The sequence below is a fragment of the Myotis daubentonii genome, chromosome 5, assembly GCF_963259705.1.
Source record: "Myotis daubentonii chromosome 5, mMyoDau2.1, whole genome shotgun sequence".
In the NCBI taxonomy this organism is placed as follows: Eukaryota; Metazoa; Chordata; class Mammalia; order Chiroptera; family Vespertilionidae; genus Myotis; species Myotis daubentonii.
This window is the reverse complement of record NC_081844.1, coordinates 83467028-83485458: the sequence shown is the minus strand read 5'-3', so window position 1 is coordinate 83485458 and position 18431 is coordinate 83467028. Positions and strand designations below refer to the sequence as shown.

The 18431-nt window shown below is 43.2% G+C and overlaps 1 protein-coding gene across 3 annotated transcripts in view; it reads right to left on the bottom strand.

Annotated features, from left to right (window-relative positions):
* LOC132235769 (protocadherin gamma-C4) overlaps positions 1–18431 on the bottom strand; it is a 158477-nt gene extending 140046 nt beyond the window's left edge. The window contains exon 1 of one of the 3 annotated variants that reach the window (XM_059698676.1): positions 15843–18431. In XM_059698676.1, coding sequence (XP_059554659.1) covers positions 15843–18263 — 2421 coding nt within the window. In that variant the 5' untranslated portion in view covers positions 18264–18431. Of the gene's footprint in view, positions 1–1030; positions 3624–6168; positions 8764–15842 lie in introns of those variants that run through there. The other 2 variants (XM_059698672.1, XM_059698675.1) reach the window with 2 other exon arrangements.

Below are 18431 nucleotides of genomic sequence, written 5' to 3'. Positions count from 1 at the left end.
CAAAGGTTATGTGCCTTTTTCCTGTGTGTATTTGCATGTTTGAATTATTTTGTTCAGGCCCTGTTGTCACACACTTTTAAATGTAACTCTTCCTAATATATTGAGGGAGATATCTGTTCCTTTGTTTGAGCTGTAATGAAATATATTTTGTAACTTTGGATGACTCTCTGATGTGACTTTATGGGTGAAAGTAATTTTATAAATTGGCCGCAATTTCTGGCCAAAGGAAGTTGTAGACTCCTATTTCATTATTGCAGCATATGGCCTGGGAATATGCAAAGGCCAAGACATATCTCTTTACATTTTTTATCCTTCTCAAAGGACAAGAAATACCACTCCAAAGCTCATAACAGTTTAGGCAATTGAACATCCCATCTTCAGGAAAACAGTTTCAATCAATATGAATACAACACTCATTTTCAGCATACATAATAGGGACTACAGGCCAAGTAAAACAATGTGACCAACTACTTTTTTTTTTACCCTACAATTTTTATGTCATTGAGAGAAAGAGTATGGTCTTGCTTAAAAGGAGTTAAGCATCATTTATGGGAGCCTAAACAAACTAACTAAATATATATATTTAGTAGTTTGTATCAGTCAGGATAGGCTAAGTAGGCTGGAGTGACAATCTTCAAACCACAGGGATTTTAAATGAAAAAGGTCTATTTGTCACAGGTATAGGTCAATGTTGGGTAACCACAGGACTCATCTCTCATCTAACCAAGGACTCAGATAGAAGGAGCAATCACAATTTCAAAGAGTATCTTAAGATCTGGAAAGTCCCACAATGGCAACTAGAGTTTCCTCCAGGTAGAGACACACCTTCTTCCATTTACAAGGTCTTGGCCAGAACTAGTTCCTAGGCCCTCTCAGTTACACTAGACAAGGACATGTAGCCCTACCATAGGTTCAGAAAGAGAGAAAAACAAATGTTTAAACAACAGGACTAAGCTTATACAAGCTTTATAATAACCACACTGGCATAATTGTTCTTTATAATATTAGAAGAAGAAAGAAAGAAACTCACCTGAAGTAGCTTGGGGTCTCCTTTTGCTTCGAGTAAATCTTGAGTTACCAAAAGAGGCTCGCTTTTCTCACAGCTCTCCTGGCTGATGAGTGTGTCAGCATAGTTGGGCTGGGGGAAGATCAGGTGACTCTTCCCCGAGTCAGCAGTGAGGCAGACCTCATGGGAATAGGTCTGCAGGAAAGCCTGCACCCCATCCACACCCACGAAGTGTGAGGTGGGCACACCTGCCAACCCACCTCCTGAAGCCTGGAGCAGACGTGATGAGTGCCAGCGCCTCAGCCTGAGTGCCAGCAGGATGATAACAAAGGCAAGGAAGACACAGGAGACCGCAGCCACTGCCACCACGAGGTACAGAGTGAGGTCTGAGGCCTCTGGAGTTAAAGGGATCTCAAGACTGCCCAAGTCAGCCAACACATCTGGGATGCTGTTAGCCACAGCCACAGTGAGTGTGACAGTGGCTGAGAGAGGGGGCTGGCCATGGTCCTGGACTGCCACCACCAGGCTCTGCTTGAGCGAATCTCTGTCCAGCAGGGCCCGGGCAGTGCGCACCTCTCCTGTGTGCAGCCCAACCATGAAAAGCCCTGGCTCGCTGGCCTTAAGGAGGCGGTAGGATAGCCAGGCGTTCTGGCCTGAGTCTCTGTCCACTGCCACCACCTTAGTTACCAAGTATCCAGGCTCTGCAGACCGGGGCGCCAGTTCCACACCAGTGGAACCATCCGTGGGGAGGATGGGGTAGAGGATTTCAGGTGCATTGTCATTCTGGTCCAGTATGAACAGGGTTAGAGACACGTTGCTGCTGAGAGGAGGGTCCCCGCTGTCACTGGCTGTCACCAGTACTTTCAGGTCTCTAACCTGTTCATGGTCAAAGGATCGAAGAGCGTAGAGGACTCCAGTGTCAGAGTTGATGGAGACATAAGTGGAGAGAGGCGCCCCTTGAATGGTATCCTCAGTCAGTGCATAAGTGATGTGGGCATTCTTGATGCTGTCAGGGTCTTGGGCAGTCACAGCGACGATGGAGGCTCCCCTGGGGTTGTTTTCTGGAACATAGGCAGAGTAGGAGGCATGAGTGAAGGCAGGTGGGTTGTCATTGATGTCTTCCACGTGTAGCATGATGTGAGTGTCTGTAGACAGTGGTGGACTTCCTCCATCTGTTGCTCTCAGAGTGATGTTATATTCAGAAACCTGTTCCCGGTCCAGGGATCTGGCTGTCACTAAACGGTAATATTGGTCTATTGATTTTTCCAAATTAAATGGCATATTTCCCAGAACAAAAACCATGACTTGCCCATTTTGACCAGAATCCCGGTCATGCACATTGACAAGGGCAACTTCTCTTCCTGCAGCAGCCTCTTCTGAGACTGATCTTGTGAAAGAAGTGATTGTAATTTCTGGGGCATTGTCATTCACATCCAGAACTGTGACTAGAATCTTGGCTCTTGAGAGGAGACCTGGTCCATCTTGTGCTTCAATTTTAATTTCATAGAATATAGCATCCTCATAATCTAGACTTTTTAATATGGATATGTCTCCAGTCACTGAGTTGAGATGAAAAATCTGAGCAATTTTCCCAGGCATTTTATCTAGTATGTAGGACACTTGAGCATTGAATCCCTCATCAGGGTCAGTGGCATTCACAGTGAGCAGCCGGGTGCCCACTGGCAAGTTCTCCTGAACACTTACTCGATACTCAGGCTGGGTAAATACTGGTGGATTGTCATTCGCATCCAGAACTATCACTTGGATGTACAAGTTGCCAGAGTGAACAGGGTCCCCACCATCAGAAGCAATGAGGACAAGCTCATGAACTTTCTTTTCCTCACGGTCCAGAGCCTGCTCCAGCACCAGCTCTGGGTACTTGGCTCCATCAGAGACAATCTTCACAGCCAGGGAGAAGTAGTCATCCGGGCTGAGCTGGTAGTTTTGCAGAGAGTTTATGCCCACATCTGGGTCAAATGCAGTCTTAAGTGGAAATCGAGTTCCAGGAGCCGTTAGTTCACCAATTTTTATTTCCAATTCCTCCGTTAGAAAATCAGGAGCATTATCATTAATGTCTTTAATTTCTATTTCTACTTCAAAAATTTTCAGTTTGTCTTCAACCAGGATGTTAAATTTTACTAGACACCGCGTGCTTTGAGCACAGAGCTCCTCCCTGTCTATCCTGTCCGCGGTGACCAAGCTGCCGCTTCGAGGGTTCAGAGCAAAGAGTTGCGTCTTACCTTTGGAGATGATGCGAACTCCGCGCTCTGCCAGCTCCGGAGGCTTCAGCCCCAGGTCCTTGGAGATGTTGCCCACGAAGGAGCCTTTGTCCAGCTCCTCCAGCACTGAGTACCGGATTTGCCCCGATCCAGTCTTGCACAGCGTCCCCAGGAGCGCGCACAGCAGGGTCAGTCCTGCGCTGTTTCTGATCAGATAATTGGTCATTTCCTTTTTGGTGAATTCTTTTTTTCTGTATCCAGTTCCAGCTTCCCACGACGAAATCCACTCTTATTTTCTCAATGAGATAAGCCCTTCATGGGCCTAATTCATGGGTCACAGAGCTGGTTGACCGACAGGTGAGCGTAGCAGCTCTGGATCTTCTGAGTATGATTTGCTGACTCCTTTTGCTTTTTAGAAACAAGGAAATGGTGGACTAGCTCTCCCATTGCATTTTCCTCCTTGAGTGGTCAACAGCGACGCTCAGAGGCCTAACCGTTTATTGCATCCTCTCAGGCAAACTCAAATTTGTATTAATTTTTTTTATTGTTGACAAATTTCTATTTTTAAAGTTTCCTAACACCCAAAATCATTTTTATAAGAGGTAGTAGGATTGGTGTTTGTTTCACATAATTGAAATGCTTTATGTTAAAGGATGTGACTTCAAGTTATTTCCTCTGGAAGCCACGAACTAACCTTAATGTCATCAATATTGCTTCAAACATGATGGAGTTATTGTTTCAAGATATTCAAAGTTTAAGAACCACACAGAAACATCAGTCATATTTATAAATCATACCTCTTGAAGTTTGTCCCTAATAGCCTGACATCTTAGTTTTACTATTTTTATTTAACCAATTCATTAAACAAACATATAATTGGGTGTCAGACAATATCTGGGGATTTCAGATGAACAATATGGACAAGTCACTTCCTTCACAGATATTATGAAGATAGAAAATCAAACAATAACTGACAGTGCACTGTCATTCTGGCCTTGGAGTTTAGCAAAGGCTTTCCCCAAAAAACATGAGATGAGTGGATCAGGGGAAAGGCCTGGAATGAGAGAACAGCATGGCAGGACTTAGATGTGAGTGAGAAACCACAGAACTCCAGGGTACTAAAAGTAGTTCACTTTGCTCAAATCTAGAGTTTGAGGAGCGTTTTTAAAAGACCCACCTAGTGGAGATAAACATTTGTTTTATGTTCCAGAAACCCCTTTTTTTCTGTGCATTTTCCTTTCCAAGCACAAAATAAGAATACAATACAGTTGTCCTTTCAATTATGATGCATTATATACCCAGGTTTAAGGCATTTATTCTTGTGAAGTTACTATACATACTAAAAGAAACTGTCTTTAATTTTCCTCAGTTAACTTATTATCTACAAGATGTTATATTATTCCACAATGGGTTACAATTTTATCTCACAACACAATGGAACACATTGTCTCAGATGTATTTAGATGCCCTTAATTATAATAATCATAGAACCTTGAAAGATGATGATACCATTAAATACAAGACTCAGTTAGTGCATGAGTACTTCCAAATAAAAATAAAAATAATGCCAGTTACATAGAATATTAGTGCATTCTTTATTCCATGATTAAATATGTGATAACATACTAAAAGCCAACATGGAAAAAGGAATGGGGAAGGAAAGCCATGGTTTCTGAGGGGGACTGAGGAGCTATCCATGGCAGGATTGGGAATGTATTAAATAGCTGCTATAAATGGGAAAGTTTGAAAAGAGAGATTTATAAGGAGGATTTTAGGGGCAATTACTGACATAGTCTCTAAGTCCCTTGAGGATATATATTATGTTTAAAGATAAAAAGGTAATCCTATATAATAAAAGGCTAATATGCAAATCGACCAATGGTAGAAGGACTGGTTGCTATGATGCACACTGACCACCTGGGGGAAGACAAGTCAATGCAGGAGCTGCTCCCTGGTGGTCAGTGTGCTCCCACAGGGGGAGCACCGCTCAGCCAGAAGCCAGGCTCACTGTTGGTGAGCACAGAGGTGGTGGCGGGAGCCTCTCTTGCCTCTGTGGCAACGATAAGGACCCCTCGGGGTCATTAGCTGTCAGGATCCCAGACTGTGAGAGGGTGCAGGCTGGGCTGAGGGACCTCCCCCCGCCCCAGTGCACGAATGTTGTGCACCAGGCCTCTAGTATGATTATAAGATATGATAAAAATAAAAACATAAAAGAGAAACATGTTTACTATTATACTACCTATTTATTATAGAGAAAACAATAATTCAATCACTTCTTCAAGGAACACCTAGTTAATCTAGAGATGAATGAGATTTTTAACTAAGCAGAAATACCATGACATATCTTCCTGAAACATGATGAAGCATTGGTATTTCTAAATTTCCATCTTTTAAATGGGGAAGACCATGCAAATCAAATAAAATAAAGAACCTCACTGCCAAACTGAAGGAAAAATAAGATTGAGTGAGAAGAAACTAACCAAATAAAGTGTTTCATTATTCATAAAGTAATTCAAATATAAAAGCCTTAATTTTTAAAGCACTTGAGTAAAGATAAAATCAATCTTCATATTGTTAAGAGAGAAAGAATTATTAACCCAGGTAGATGAGGTGATTTTTACCCAAAGATGGGAAACAATGTATAAGAAACCAGTAGCCCTGGTTCCCAATGTTCTTTCGATAACTGACATATCATCTTTACCTACTAACTCCTGATTTATACTTATGACACTATGATTCTAGCCCCTCTTCCCCCTTACAGTGCATGAAAACTTAGAAGTAGCGAGAAATAATTCACCAGGACCCATTTACTAAATATTGAATATATTATCAAGGAAATATGCAAAATAGAAGAAATATGGTAAACAGTGGAGGAAGCTAAGTAAATAGGCAATTTAATTTATTTTAGTGATAGCTCATAAGCATATTGTGAATAAAGTTTACCTGAGGTAATGTTTCTTCTCCTTTATCTTCAAGTAAAGACTGAGGCGCTGATAGAAAATCCTTTTTCTCGCAGCTTTCCTGGCTGATGAGTGTGTCTGCATAGTTGGGCTGCGGGAAGATCAGGTGACTCTTCTGCGAGCCCGCAGTGAGGGAGACTTCATGGGAATAGGTCTGCAGGAAAGCCTGCATCCCGTCCACGCCCACGAAGTGCGAGGCAGGCAGCCCCTCCAACCCGCCTCCTGAAGCCTGGAGCAGACGTGACATGTGCCAGCGCCTCAATCTGAGCGCCAGCAACACGATGACAAAGGCTAGAAAGACGCAGGAGACCGCAGCCACTGCCACCACCAGGTACAACGTGAGGTCCGAGGCGTCAGGGTTCGCGGACGGTTCGAGGCTATCCAGATCAGCCAGGACATCTGGGATGCTGTCAGCCACAGCCACTGTGAGCGTGACAGTGGCAGAGAGAGGGGGCTGGCCATGGTCCTGAACAGCCACCACCAGGATCTGCTTGAGCGCATCTCTGTCCAGCAGAGCCCGCGCAGTGCGCACCTCTCCCGTGTGCAGCCCCACCGCGAAGAGCCCTGGCTCACTGGCCTTGAGCAGGCGGTAGGACAGCCAGGCGTTCTGGCCAGAGTCTCTGTCCACTGCCACCACCTTGGTCACCAGGTATCCGGGTTCTGCGGAGCGAGGCGCCAGTTCCATGCCGGTGGAACCATCGGTGGGGAGTGCAGGATACAGAATCTCCGGTGTGTTGTCGTTCTGATCCAGAATAAACAGGCTCAGAGACACGTTGCTACTGAGTGGTGGGTCCCCGCTGTCCTGTGCTGTCACCCACAGCTGAAGTTCGCGAAACTGCTCGTAGTCAAAGGAGCGCAGCGCATAGAGGACACCGGTGTCAGAGTGGATGGAGATGTAGGATGACAGGGGCGCCCCCTGAAGGGTGTACTCAGTCAAGGAATACGTTACATGGGCATTGTGGCCGCTGTCCGGGTCATTAGCTGTCAGAGAAATGATGGAGGCGCCTCTGGGGTTGTTTTCAGGCATGTGGGCAGAGTAGGAAGTGTGAAGGAAGGTGGGCGGGTTGTCATTGATGTCTGCCACCTGCAGCAAAACGTGAGCATCCGTGGACAGAGACGGGTTCCCTCCATCTTTAGCGGTCACAGTGATGTTGTAAGAGGGAAACTGTTCTCTGTCAAGGGCTCTGGTTGTAACCAGCCGGTGGTAATTGTCCACTGACCTTTCTAACTTGAAAGGAAGGTTCTCTGGGAGTGAACATGTGATAAACGCATTCTGCCCAGAGTCTCTGTCATGCACATTGAAAAGTGCAATTATGGTTCCTGGAGGAGAGTCTTCAGAGATTGAGCTGGTAGCAGTGGTCATGTAAAATTCTGGGGCATTGTCGTTCACGTCCAGAACTGTGACAATTACCTTCGTTCTGGTCAGAAGGCCTGGACCATCCTGAGCTTCAATATCAATTTCATGGAATTTGGCATCCTCATAATCTAGACTTTTTATAATTGTTATCTCTCCAGATGCTGGCTTAAGCTCAAATACCTCTGAGGATTTTCCAGGGTTTTTCTCTTGAAAATATGCCACTTGAGCGTTGTATCCCTCATCTGCGTCAGTGGCGGTCACTGTGAGTATCCGCGTGCCGACGGGCATATTCTCTGGAACACTTACATGGTACTCGGGCTGTGTAAAGACAGGCGCGTTGTCGTTCGCATCCAGGACCATAACGCGGATACGGGAGGTGCCAGATCGGACCGGGTCGCCCCCGTCCAAAGCCATGAGAACCAGGTGGTGAACAGCCTCTTCCTCGCGGTCCAGGGCGCGCTCCAGCACCAGCTCCGGGTACTTGTTCCCATCCGCCCCGTTTCGCACGTCCAGGGAGAAGTGGTCATTTGGGTTAAGTTCGTACTTTTGGAGGGTGTTCTCTCGTATGTCCGCATCATGAGCACTCTTTAGAGGAATCCGGAATCCCGGCGTAGTTGTTTCACTGATTTTTAGCTCCAGTTCCTCTACTCCAAAGCGAGGGGCATTATCATTTATATCTGTTATTTCCACCTCTACTGAATAAATAGTCAATTTATCTTCCACAAGAATGTTAAAATTCACCAGACACTTAGCACTCTGCGCACAGAGCTCCTCCCGGTCTATCCTGCCCGCGGTGACCAAGCTGCCGCTTCGCGGATTGAGAGCAAAGAGCTGCGTCCTACCTCTGGAGACGATGCGGACTCCGCGCTCTGCCAGTGCCAGAGGCTCCAAACCCAAGTCCTTGGCGACGTTGCCCACGAAGGAGCCTTTGTCGACCTCTTCTGGCACAGAGTAACGCATCTGCCCAACTGCGGCCACCCACAGGGCCGCCGAAAGGAGACACAGCAGGACCAGCCTTCTGCGTTGTGGCAACTTTTGCAGAACCGCCATTTCTTCCGCTGCAATCTTTTCTCCGAGGCAACTTCCAGCATCCAGTGCGGGATTCCGATCTTTATTCCTCAAGGTCTGGGGGATGGAACCAGCACTCAAGGGACCCAGCTCACTGTGGAGAGAACAAGAGGGCGGCTGGACTGAATTTCTTAGCCGCCCGGAAGCTTGGGGGCCGAATGCCCAGCCCTCTGTGTTGTAGCAGGCGTAGCGTAGGATCGAGTGTCTTGTGGGCTTTTACTTCTTGGGTGGTCAACAGCGACGCTCAGAGGCCTAAGTAATATCTGCACTCTATCAGGCAAACCTTGATGTTTATGTTAGCTTTGTGACTTTCAAGTTTCTTGGAAGAACCTTACAGTTCTAAGATATCTTAGAAGGAACTCGTTCAAGTCAGGAGTCTTTCTCTCAGAATTAATAAGAATGGTGTAAACGAATGTGAGCTTGATAGTAATTGCTTGGAGGGTATTATTGAAGTTCAAGGCATTGATTAAGGTTGCTGCTGCTGCCTTTGCTCTAAACATCTTCAACCTCTTATTTTATAGTCAGAGGCAATAAGATTAATTTGAAAGCATTAGCTACATTATCTTCTAAGGTTATATATTTTGAATTTCTGTGCTTGATGGCTTAGCACTTAACTTCAAGACCTGTATTTAAAATACTGAATTATTAGACACTGAATTGGGTGACTATCATGTGCCTGACACATTGTCTAATTGATGCTGGAGATAGAAATGGTGAATCTGATGAACACAGTCCTTGTTCTCCTGAAGTTTACAGGATAGTGGAGGACAAAGGAAATTAAAGAGAGTATTTATGATAGAGTATTACTGTTGTGATGGTGGGAAACACTGGGCAATGAGGGAATACATAGGAAGGGTAACTAGCTTAGATTTGGGGGCCATTTTCCAGGACATAATTCAAGCTGAATCCTAAAGGGTAGGATTGGATCAAGAAAGAGGCGGGAGCAGTGTTCTAGAACCTCAGTACAAATGCTTTGAGGTGAGAGGCAGCATGGAACATTAAAGAAACAAGGACGATGTTTTATCACATGGAGACTAAGTCACTCAGAGTTGTTAGAGCTTGCTGAGTTTTTCCCTGCTGTTGTTAGTGTTTTCTAAGCACATAAAATACAATGCAATGGATGTTTTTTTACTCTTGTTTTATTTTTATGTATTTATGAATAATGCATTTGTTAATTCTGAAATATATCAAACATATAGGCAAGCATAGAAAATAATGTAATGGAAGTCTGTGTACATACCATTTAAGATTGATCAAATCTTAATATTTCACCATATTTGAGATCAGTTCTTAAACCTTTTGTTTTTTAATAATTTCAGACTTATAAAAACATTACAAAATAGAACAAAGGTTCCCATATACTTATTATCCACATTATCCCAAATGTTAACATTCTGATTCATGCTCTTTCTCTGTCTCTTTCCCTCTCTCTCTCAATCTCTCTGAACTATTTCAGAGTATGTTGCCCATATGATGCTCCTTTACGTCTTAAGTACTTCAGTGTGTAGTTCTTAAACTAAATAACACCCCCTCAGCAAATTGGCACTGATATAGTTCCATTACCTTACCTACAAGTGTTATTCAAATTTTGACAGTTGCCACAATAATGCCTTCTTATAGAAAAACGAAAAAAGTCTGGTGTGTGGTCAAACCCAGGACCAAACATTATATTCAATGAATTTCCCTTTAGTTACACCTAATCTGAGACAGTTCATCAGCCTTTTATTTATCTTCATTACTTTATTCTTTTGAAGAGTAGTGGTTAGTTATTTAGTAGAATACCCATCATTATGGTCTGTCTCATATTCCCCTGCCCCCCATGATTAGATTCAGATTATGTGGTTTGGGTCAGGAATACTACAGAAATGTTGTAGTTTCTCAGTGTATCTTACCAGGAGGCATATGACATCTTTTTTACATTACTGCTAATGTTAACATTGATCATTTGGTTAAGGTGATGACTTCTATGTTTCTCTATTAATAATATCTCTAGTAAAATTACTGTTTTCCCTTTAATTAGTTTCTTGTAGAGAGATGCTTTATTACTATGTAAATGTCATGTTTCTAAATGAGATTTCACCCATTGACAATTCTTACCTGAAACAATTATTACTATAGTTGTTGGAGATCAATTTTTAAGAAACAAACACACAAAAAAGATTCAAATCCCTCTATTATCCTTCCTTAAAAACACCCCTATTCTTCCCTCCATAGAAGTAATCACCATCCAGAATATAGCAATTATTAATCCCATGTTTGTTTGCTTTTTTACTGAATATGGATGCACCCATAAACATTTTTGTCTATTTCAAATTCATACAAATAGTAGCATGGTATACTTATTCTGCAATGCACTTTCCTAAACATTCCACTTTGTTACCAAGTATTGTATGATTTATTTGATATTAGATATCCAGGAAGGGGAAATCTACAAGAAATTTAAAAAATAGATTAGTAGTTGCCTGGCTCAACATTCCACTTTTGATATTTATGTATGTTGGTAATGTTCATTTTAACTGATGTATAATATTCCATTATGTAAAGAATGTTAAATTTTATTTTCTTATATCTGTAGGAGGATATTAGGTTCTCGTTTCCCTTTTACTCCCCCTTCTCCCTTCCTTACTCCATTTCTTTCCCCTCCTCCCTTCTCTACTCCCTCCCCTTCCTTCTTTACTACTGCAGACAATGAGACAATTAACCTTACTGGACATGTCTCCTCATGTACACATCTTTTTAGGACTAGGACATTAACTTAAAAAAATAGGATTTATGGGTCATATTATATGCATATCACTTTAGTTATCATTGAGTATAACACACCACCCCCAAAATTAGTGTCTTAAAATGCATGGTTTTATTTGTTCAATAATTTTCAATCTGAGCTCAGATAATCTATTTCAATTCTTCTGCTGGTCTTGCTGGTGGTTACCCATGCAGAAGCATCTAGGGGCTGTGCTCAGTTGGTGTGCTAAAACATCTGAGAGACTTTCTATGTAGTCTCATGGCCTCTCCCTTTCCACATGGCTTTTCTATGTGTGCTTTTTTCTTATGATCTTAACAGCAGATTAACTGGACTTCTTTAAAAAAAATTGTGGTGCCCTGGCTGATATTGCCCAGTGGCTAGAGCATCAGCCTGTGCACCAGTGTGTGTGTGTCTCTCTCTCTCCACTCTCTCCCCACCTCCCCCATCTTCCCTTCCACTCTCTCTAAAAATCAATGAAAAAACATCCTTGGGTGAGGATAAACAACAACAAAAATTGTGATAAAATATACATAACATAAAATTGACTATTTTAACCATTTCAAATGTATAGTTCTTTAGCACTAAGTAAATACACATCGATCATAACTTTTTCATCTTCCCCAATTGAAACTCTGTACTCATTAAACACTAATTCCCCATTCCTCCCTCTTCCTATCTATTCATCTGTCAACGGACACATGGCTTGCTTCAACTTTTTTGGCTATTGTGAATGATACTGCTATAAATATGGGTATATAAATATCTGCCTAAGTCCCTACTCTTGTTTCTTTTGAGTATATATCCAGAAGTAGAATTACTGAATCATATGATAATTCTGTTTAATTCTTTTGAGGAATCCTCATACCTTTTCCATAGCACCAGCAGCAACATTTTACATTCCCAGGAACAAAGCAGGAATGTTCCTATACTTCATATGATCATTTGTTATTTTATTTTTAATAATAGCCATCCCTAGTAGGTATGAAGTGGTATCTCATTATGATTTTGATTTGTATTTCCCTAATGTGTAGTGATATAAAACATCATTTCATGTGCTTATTGGCCATTTGTATATCTTATTTGGGAAAATGTCTATTCAAGTCCATTATCCATTTTAAAATCCAGTTGTTTGTTTTTTATTGCAAGTAATAGTAGTTCTTTATACTAGTATATTCCAGATAGCAGTCCTTGTCAGATATTTTCTCCCATTCTGTGAGTTGACTTTTCATTCTGTACATATTGTCCTTTGATGCACAAGAGTTTTTAATTTTGGTAAAGTCCAATTTATCTGTTTTTCATTTGTTACCTGTGCTTTTAGTGTCACTTCTAAGTATCCATTGCCAAATCCAATGTCATGAAGATTTTTCGCTATGTTTTCTTCTACGAGTTTTATCATTTTAGCTCTTGTGTTTAGGTCTTTGATTCATCTGGAGTAAATTTTTTTCAATTGCTCTTTTTTTGAGTAAATTTTTATATAGTATAAAGGCCCAATTTCATTCTTTTTGAATGTGCATATCCAGTTTTCTCAAAACCATTTATTGAAAAGATTGCCCTTTCCTCATTGATCAGTCTTGGAACACTTGTTGAAAATCATTTGATCATATATGTGACAGTTCATTTTTGGACTCTATTCTATTCCATTAGTCTATATATCTTTCTTTATGCTCGTAGCATATTGTTCTGATTATTGTACCTTTGAAGTAAGTTTTGAAATCAGAAAGTGTGAGATCCCCAACTTTGTTTTTCTTTTACAAGGTTGCTTTAGTTATTTGAGGTCCCTTGATCCTCCATATGAATTTTGGATGGAGGTTTTTTCTATTTCTGCAAAAATAGTATTATTTCTAAAGCTATATTGTTCAGTAATGAGAGCATAATTTTTATAACCTTTTGTCTGTTCTTTTTATAATTATGATAGTTCATTTATAAAAAACATTATTAATGTTGTTGCCTAAACACCACTTTGTTGTTAAATTAATATTGACCTGACTGCTTTGTTTTGTCAGTGTGTGTGAATTACACTTAAATATTGAAAATAAAAAAGTATATTATATATATATATATCAACACTAATAAAAGAGAAAAATGGTAATTGGCATACGACGATACCCTTTTCATTGGCTAATCAGGGCTATATGCAAATTAACTGCCAACTAAGATTGGCAGTTAACTGCCAACTATGATTGGCAGTTAACCGTCAACAAGATGGCGGTTAATTTGCATATGTAGGCACAATGCAGGGAGGCGAAAGGGAAAGCAGGAAGAAGCCCCCTGCCACTGACAGTGATCGGAAACCCAGGGGGGAGCTAAGAGCTGCCCCCCAGCCATGAGCAGAGAATCAGGTGCCTTTTCCGCCCTGGCCAGTGATAGCAGGAAGTAGGGGTGGAGCCAGCGATGGGAGCTGGGCACAGTCGAAGCTGGCAGTCCCAGGAGCTAGGGGCCCCTTGCCTGGGCCTAAAGCGAAGCCCACGATCATGGGGCCGCTGCAGCTGTGGGTCCCCGCTGCCCCGGCCGGACGCCTAGGCCAGAGGCGTCAGGCCTGGGCAAGGGGCCGATCCTGCGATTGGAGGGTGATGGGGGTCAACGCCTGAGGGCTCCCAGTATGTGAGAGGGGGCAGGCTGGGCTGAGGGACACTCCCCCCCCGACACACACACACCCAGTGCACGAATTTCGTGCACCGGGCCCCTAGTGTATATATATATATATATTTGTTTTAGGCATGTATCTTGTCAGCAGAATATAGGTGGATTTTTAAAAACATCCAACTTGATAATCTATTTATTTTGATAGGTAAACTTAGCTCATTTATACACACAGAAGTAAGATTTTTTAAGAAATGAGAAAAGTTTAAATTACAAGTTATGTTATTGAGAGTGTGCTCTCAGTACCAAACAGAAAATCAAAATCCACACTTAGACATTAGGAATGAGAAAAAAAAATTTAAAAGCTATCAGAGAGAACACAGACATTTCCTACAAAATAATGACAATCTGTTAACAGAAAATTTCTCTTAGCAACAATATATTCCAGAAGACAACATGTTTCAACATTTTGGCTTGTACACTTATTTTAAGTGGAAGATCCCCCTCACCACTTCCTCTCCTTCCCTCCCTCCCTCCCTCTTGGGTTCAGTGTTTTGGTATCACAGCTCACACCTGAGATATTTTCTGTGTTCATTTTCTGAAACTAGTCATCTGTATCCATCATTCTCCCTTGGTCTTAGGCTTGCAAGTTATGACCAAAAGATTTGGTAGGCAGCACTTTTATGCAATTTCCCCTTTGAAACTAGCTTAGGGGCCTAATTGCTTATTTTGCATTTAAGTAGTAAGCCTGGCTCAGGTCCCTTGTTTAGCCTGGAGCACTTTTGTCTCCATTACACTGCTGAAACAACCTCCTGACCTTCACTGCCTTCATCTAAATCCAAGATTAGAACTCCCACAACTTTAGTCTACCTCACCTCTTCCTTTTTCACTTTTCATCCATTTAAATATATATGTTTTATTTGTGCCTTACTATGCTTTTGCATATATATATATATATATATATATATATATATATATATATATTCTGTAATTTATTGAAGCATAGTAAGTAAATCAAAGCAAGGACTTACTCCCCTATGATACATTTTTTTTGTGAAGAGCTAACACACACATTAAAATGGGATATAATCCTGGCCCATGTGGCTCAGTGTTAGAGCATTGGCCTTCGCACCAAAGGGTCATGGGTTTGATTCCAAGTCAAGGGCGTGTATTTGGGTTGCAGGTTTGATCCCACAGGGGAAGCAACCAATGTTTCCCTCCCTCCCTCCCTCCCTTCTTTCTCTAAAAATCAATAGAAAAAATATCCTCTGGTGAGGATAAACAAACAAAAAAACCTAATTCTCAAAATTGCATAGTCAATTTTCTATCATTCATTTTATTACTTCATTTTATAAGTAACCTAAACACTTGATGTGTCATAATTTTATACTAACACAATAAAAATTACTATTTTAGAAAATCTTTACTTCTTTAAATGTCCCAAATAAAATAGCTCCCTCTCACCTGACAGATGACCTCTACATTATATTTAGGAATAAATTTGAAGGAGTTTATAATGTAAGGAAATTTGAAAACACTATTAGTAACATAAATATTGGTGCGTCTTTGCTAGTCAAACCCTATCCTTGCCTATAAGGCCATGTAAACCAAGAAAACACACACTATTTGGCGAGAGGCAAGCGAGAGGATGTTAGAAGGCTGCGCTCCTTCACCACTGAAATGGCACTTCACACATACTCTTCATCCCAATCACCTACAGTCTCCTTTTCAATGAAAGGACAATTATAAATATACTGGATATAAACAATTAATAATGATTTCCCAGGATTTGCAAATAGAAATCTACAAAGATATATGGGAATAGAACTGCTAGCAGTAAAGTGAAAGCAAGTAAGCAAACTCAGGGATTCTTTTTATCTAGGTAAATTTACTACAGAAAGTTTACCTGTGAAAATATTTCCTTTTTGTCTTCAAGTAAAGACTGAGGCGCTGAGAGAAAATCCTTTTTCTCGTAGCTCTCCTGGCTGATGAGTGTGTCTGCATAGTTGGGCTGCGGGAAGATCAGGTGACTCTTCCGCGAGCCCGCAGTGAGGGAGACTTCATGGGAATAGGTCTGCAGGAAAGCCTGCACCCTGTCCACGCCCACAAAGTGCGAGGCAGGCAGGCCCTCCAACCCGCCTCCTGAAGCCTGGAGCAGACGTGACATGTGCCAGCGCCTCAACCTGAGCGCCAGCAACACGATGACAAAGGCTAGAAAGACGCAGGAGACCGCAGCCACTGCCACCACCAGGTACAACGTGAGGCTGGAGTCATCAGGGTCAGCGGAGGGCTCCAGGTTGCCCAGGTCGGCCAGGACATCTGGGATGCTGTCAGCCACAGCCACTGTGAGCATGACAGTGGCAGAGAGAGGGGGCTGGCCATGGTCCTGAACAGCCACCACCAGGCTCTGCTTGAGCGCATCTCTGTCCAGCAGAGCCCGCGCAGTGCGCACCTCTCCCGTGTGCAGCCCCACCACGAAGAGCCCTGGCTCACTGGCCTTGAGCAGGCGGTAGGACAGCCAGGCGTTCTGGCCCGAGTCTTTATCCACTGCCACCACCTTGGTCACCAAGTAGCCAGGTTCTGCGGAGCGGGGGGCCAGCTCCACGCCGGTTGAACCATCGGTGGGGAGAGTGGGATACAGGATTTGGGGCGCGTTGTCGTTCTGGTCCAGCAAAAATATGCTCAGGGAGGCGTTGCTGCTAAGCGGAGGATCCCCGCTGTCGTGCGCAGTCACTCTCAGTTGCAGGTCCCGAAACTGCTCATAGTCAAAAGATCGCAGTGCGTACAGGACCCCGGTGTCTGCGTTAATGGAAACATAGGAGGACAGAGGTGCCCCTTGGATGCTGTCCTCTGCCAGGGAGTAGGTAACTTGTGCATTCTCATCGCTGTCAGAGTCATGGGCTATCACGGAGAAGATGGAGGCGCCTCTGGGGTTGTTTTCCGCTATGTATGTGGAGTAAGATTCCTGGCTGAAGGCCGGCGGGTTGTCGTTGATATCTGTCACTTGCAATGAAATGCTCATTTCAGTAGATAGAGTTGGAGTTCCCTGATCCATTGCTGTTACTGTGATGTTGTACCTGGAGGTAAGTTCTCTGTCCAGTGTTCCTTCTGTCACTAGACGGTAATAACTATCATCTAGTCTTTCTAATTTAAAGGGTAGATTTCCAGGAATGGAACACATAGTATGACCATTGTCTCCAGAGTCCTGGTCATGCACACTGATAAGAGCAATTATGGTTGCAGGAGGAAAGTTTTCTGGGACCGCAGTGGTGACAGAGGTGACGGTCACTTCTGGGGCATTATCATTTACATCCAGAACTTTGATCATTACCTTAGTTCGAGACATAAGACCTGCACCATCCTGAGCTTGAATTTCCATTGGATACATTTTGTATTCTTCAAAATCCAAGGGTTCTTTATTCGATATTTCTCCTGTATAAGAATCCAATTGAAATATTTGGGCTACTCTTTGGTCTGTATTATGAAAGGAGTATGTTACTTCCCCATTGGCTCCTTCATCTGGGTCAGTGGCTTTTACTGTGAGCAGTCGAGTGCCCGGGGGCACGTTCTCTGGGACACTCACGTGGTACTGTGCCTGAGTAAATGCTGGAGGGTTGTCATTTGCATCCACTACCTGAACACGAATCCGGAGGGTTCCGGAGAGGACTGGGCTGCCCCCATCAGAGGCCGTGAGGAGGAGGTGGTGGACAGCTTCTTCTTCTCTGTCCAGGGGGCTCTGCAGCACCATCTCTGGGGGTTGGGACCCGTCAGCTCCTTGCTGCACATCCAGGGAGAAATGCGGATTGGAGCTGAGCTGGTAGCTCTGCAGTGAATTAATACCCACATCAAGGTCTTGCCCAAAAGGCAGAGGAATCCTTGTACCTGGAGCGGTTAGTTCATTCATTTTAAATTCCACTTCCTCTAGCTGGAATTGGGGAGTGTTATCATTAATATCAATTATTTCCACTTCAACAGGGAAAAGCTTCATTTTATCCTCTACCAAGATGTTAAAACTCACCAGACAGCGCAGGCTCTGAGCGCAGAGCTCCTCCCGGTCTATCCTGCCCACTGTGACCAAGCTGCCGCTTCCAGTATTCAGAGCAAAAAGCTGCGTCCTACCTCTGGAGACGATGCGGACTCCTCGCTCCGCCAGCTCCTGGGGTTGTAGCCCTAGGTCTTTAGCGATATTGCCCACGAAGAAACCTTCTTCTGTCTCTTCTGGCACCGCGTAGCGGATCTTTCCAGCCTGGGCTTTCAACAACGGCCCCAGAAAAAGGAACAGCAGGACCAGCCCGCTGTAGCCGGGCAGCTTCACCCAAATAGCCATTGCTTTCCCGCTTCAGTTTTCTCCCACTCCGGTATCAAGGGTATTGTTCCTCTGCACTTCTGAGCCTAAACTAACTGAATTTTCAGGAGAATTCAGAGCAGAAAGTGGAACAGGAGCAGGATCTGAGCAGCCTCAGGGAGACTGTTTTCAATCTGGCGGTGATGGAGG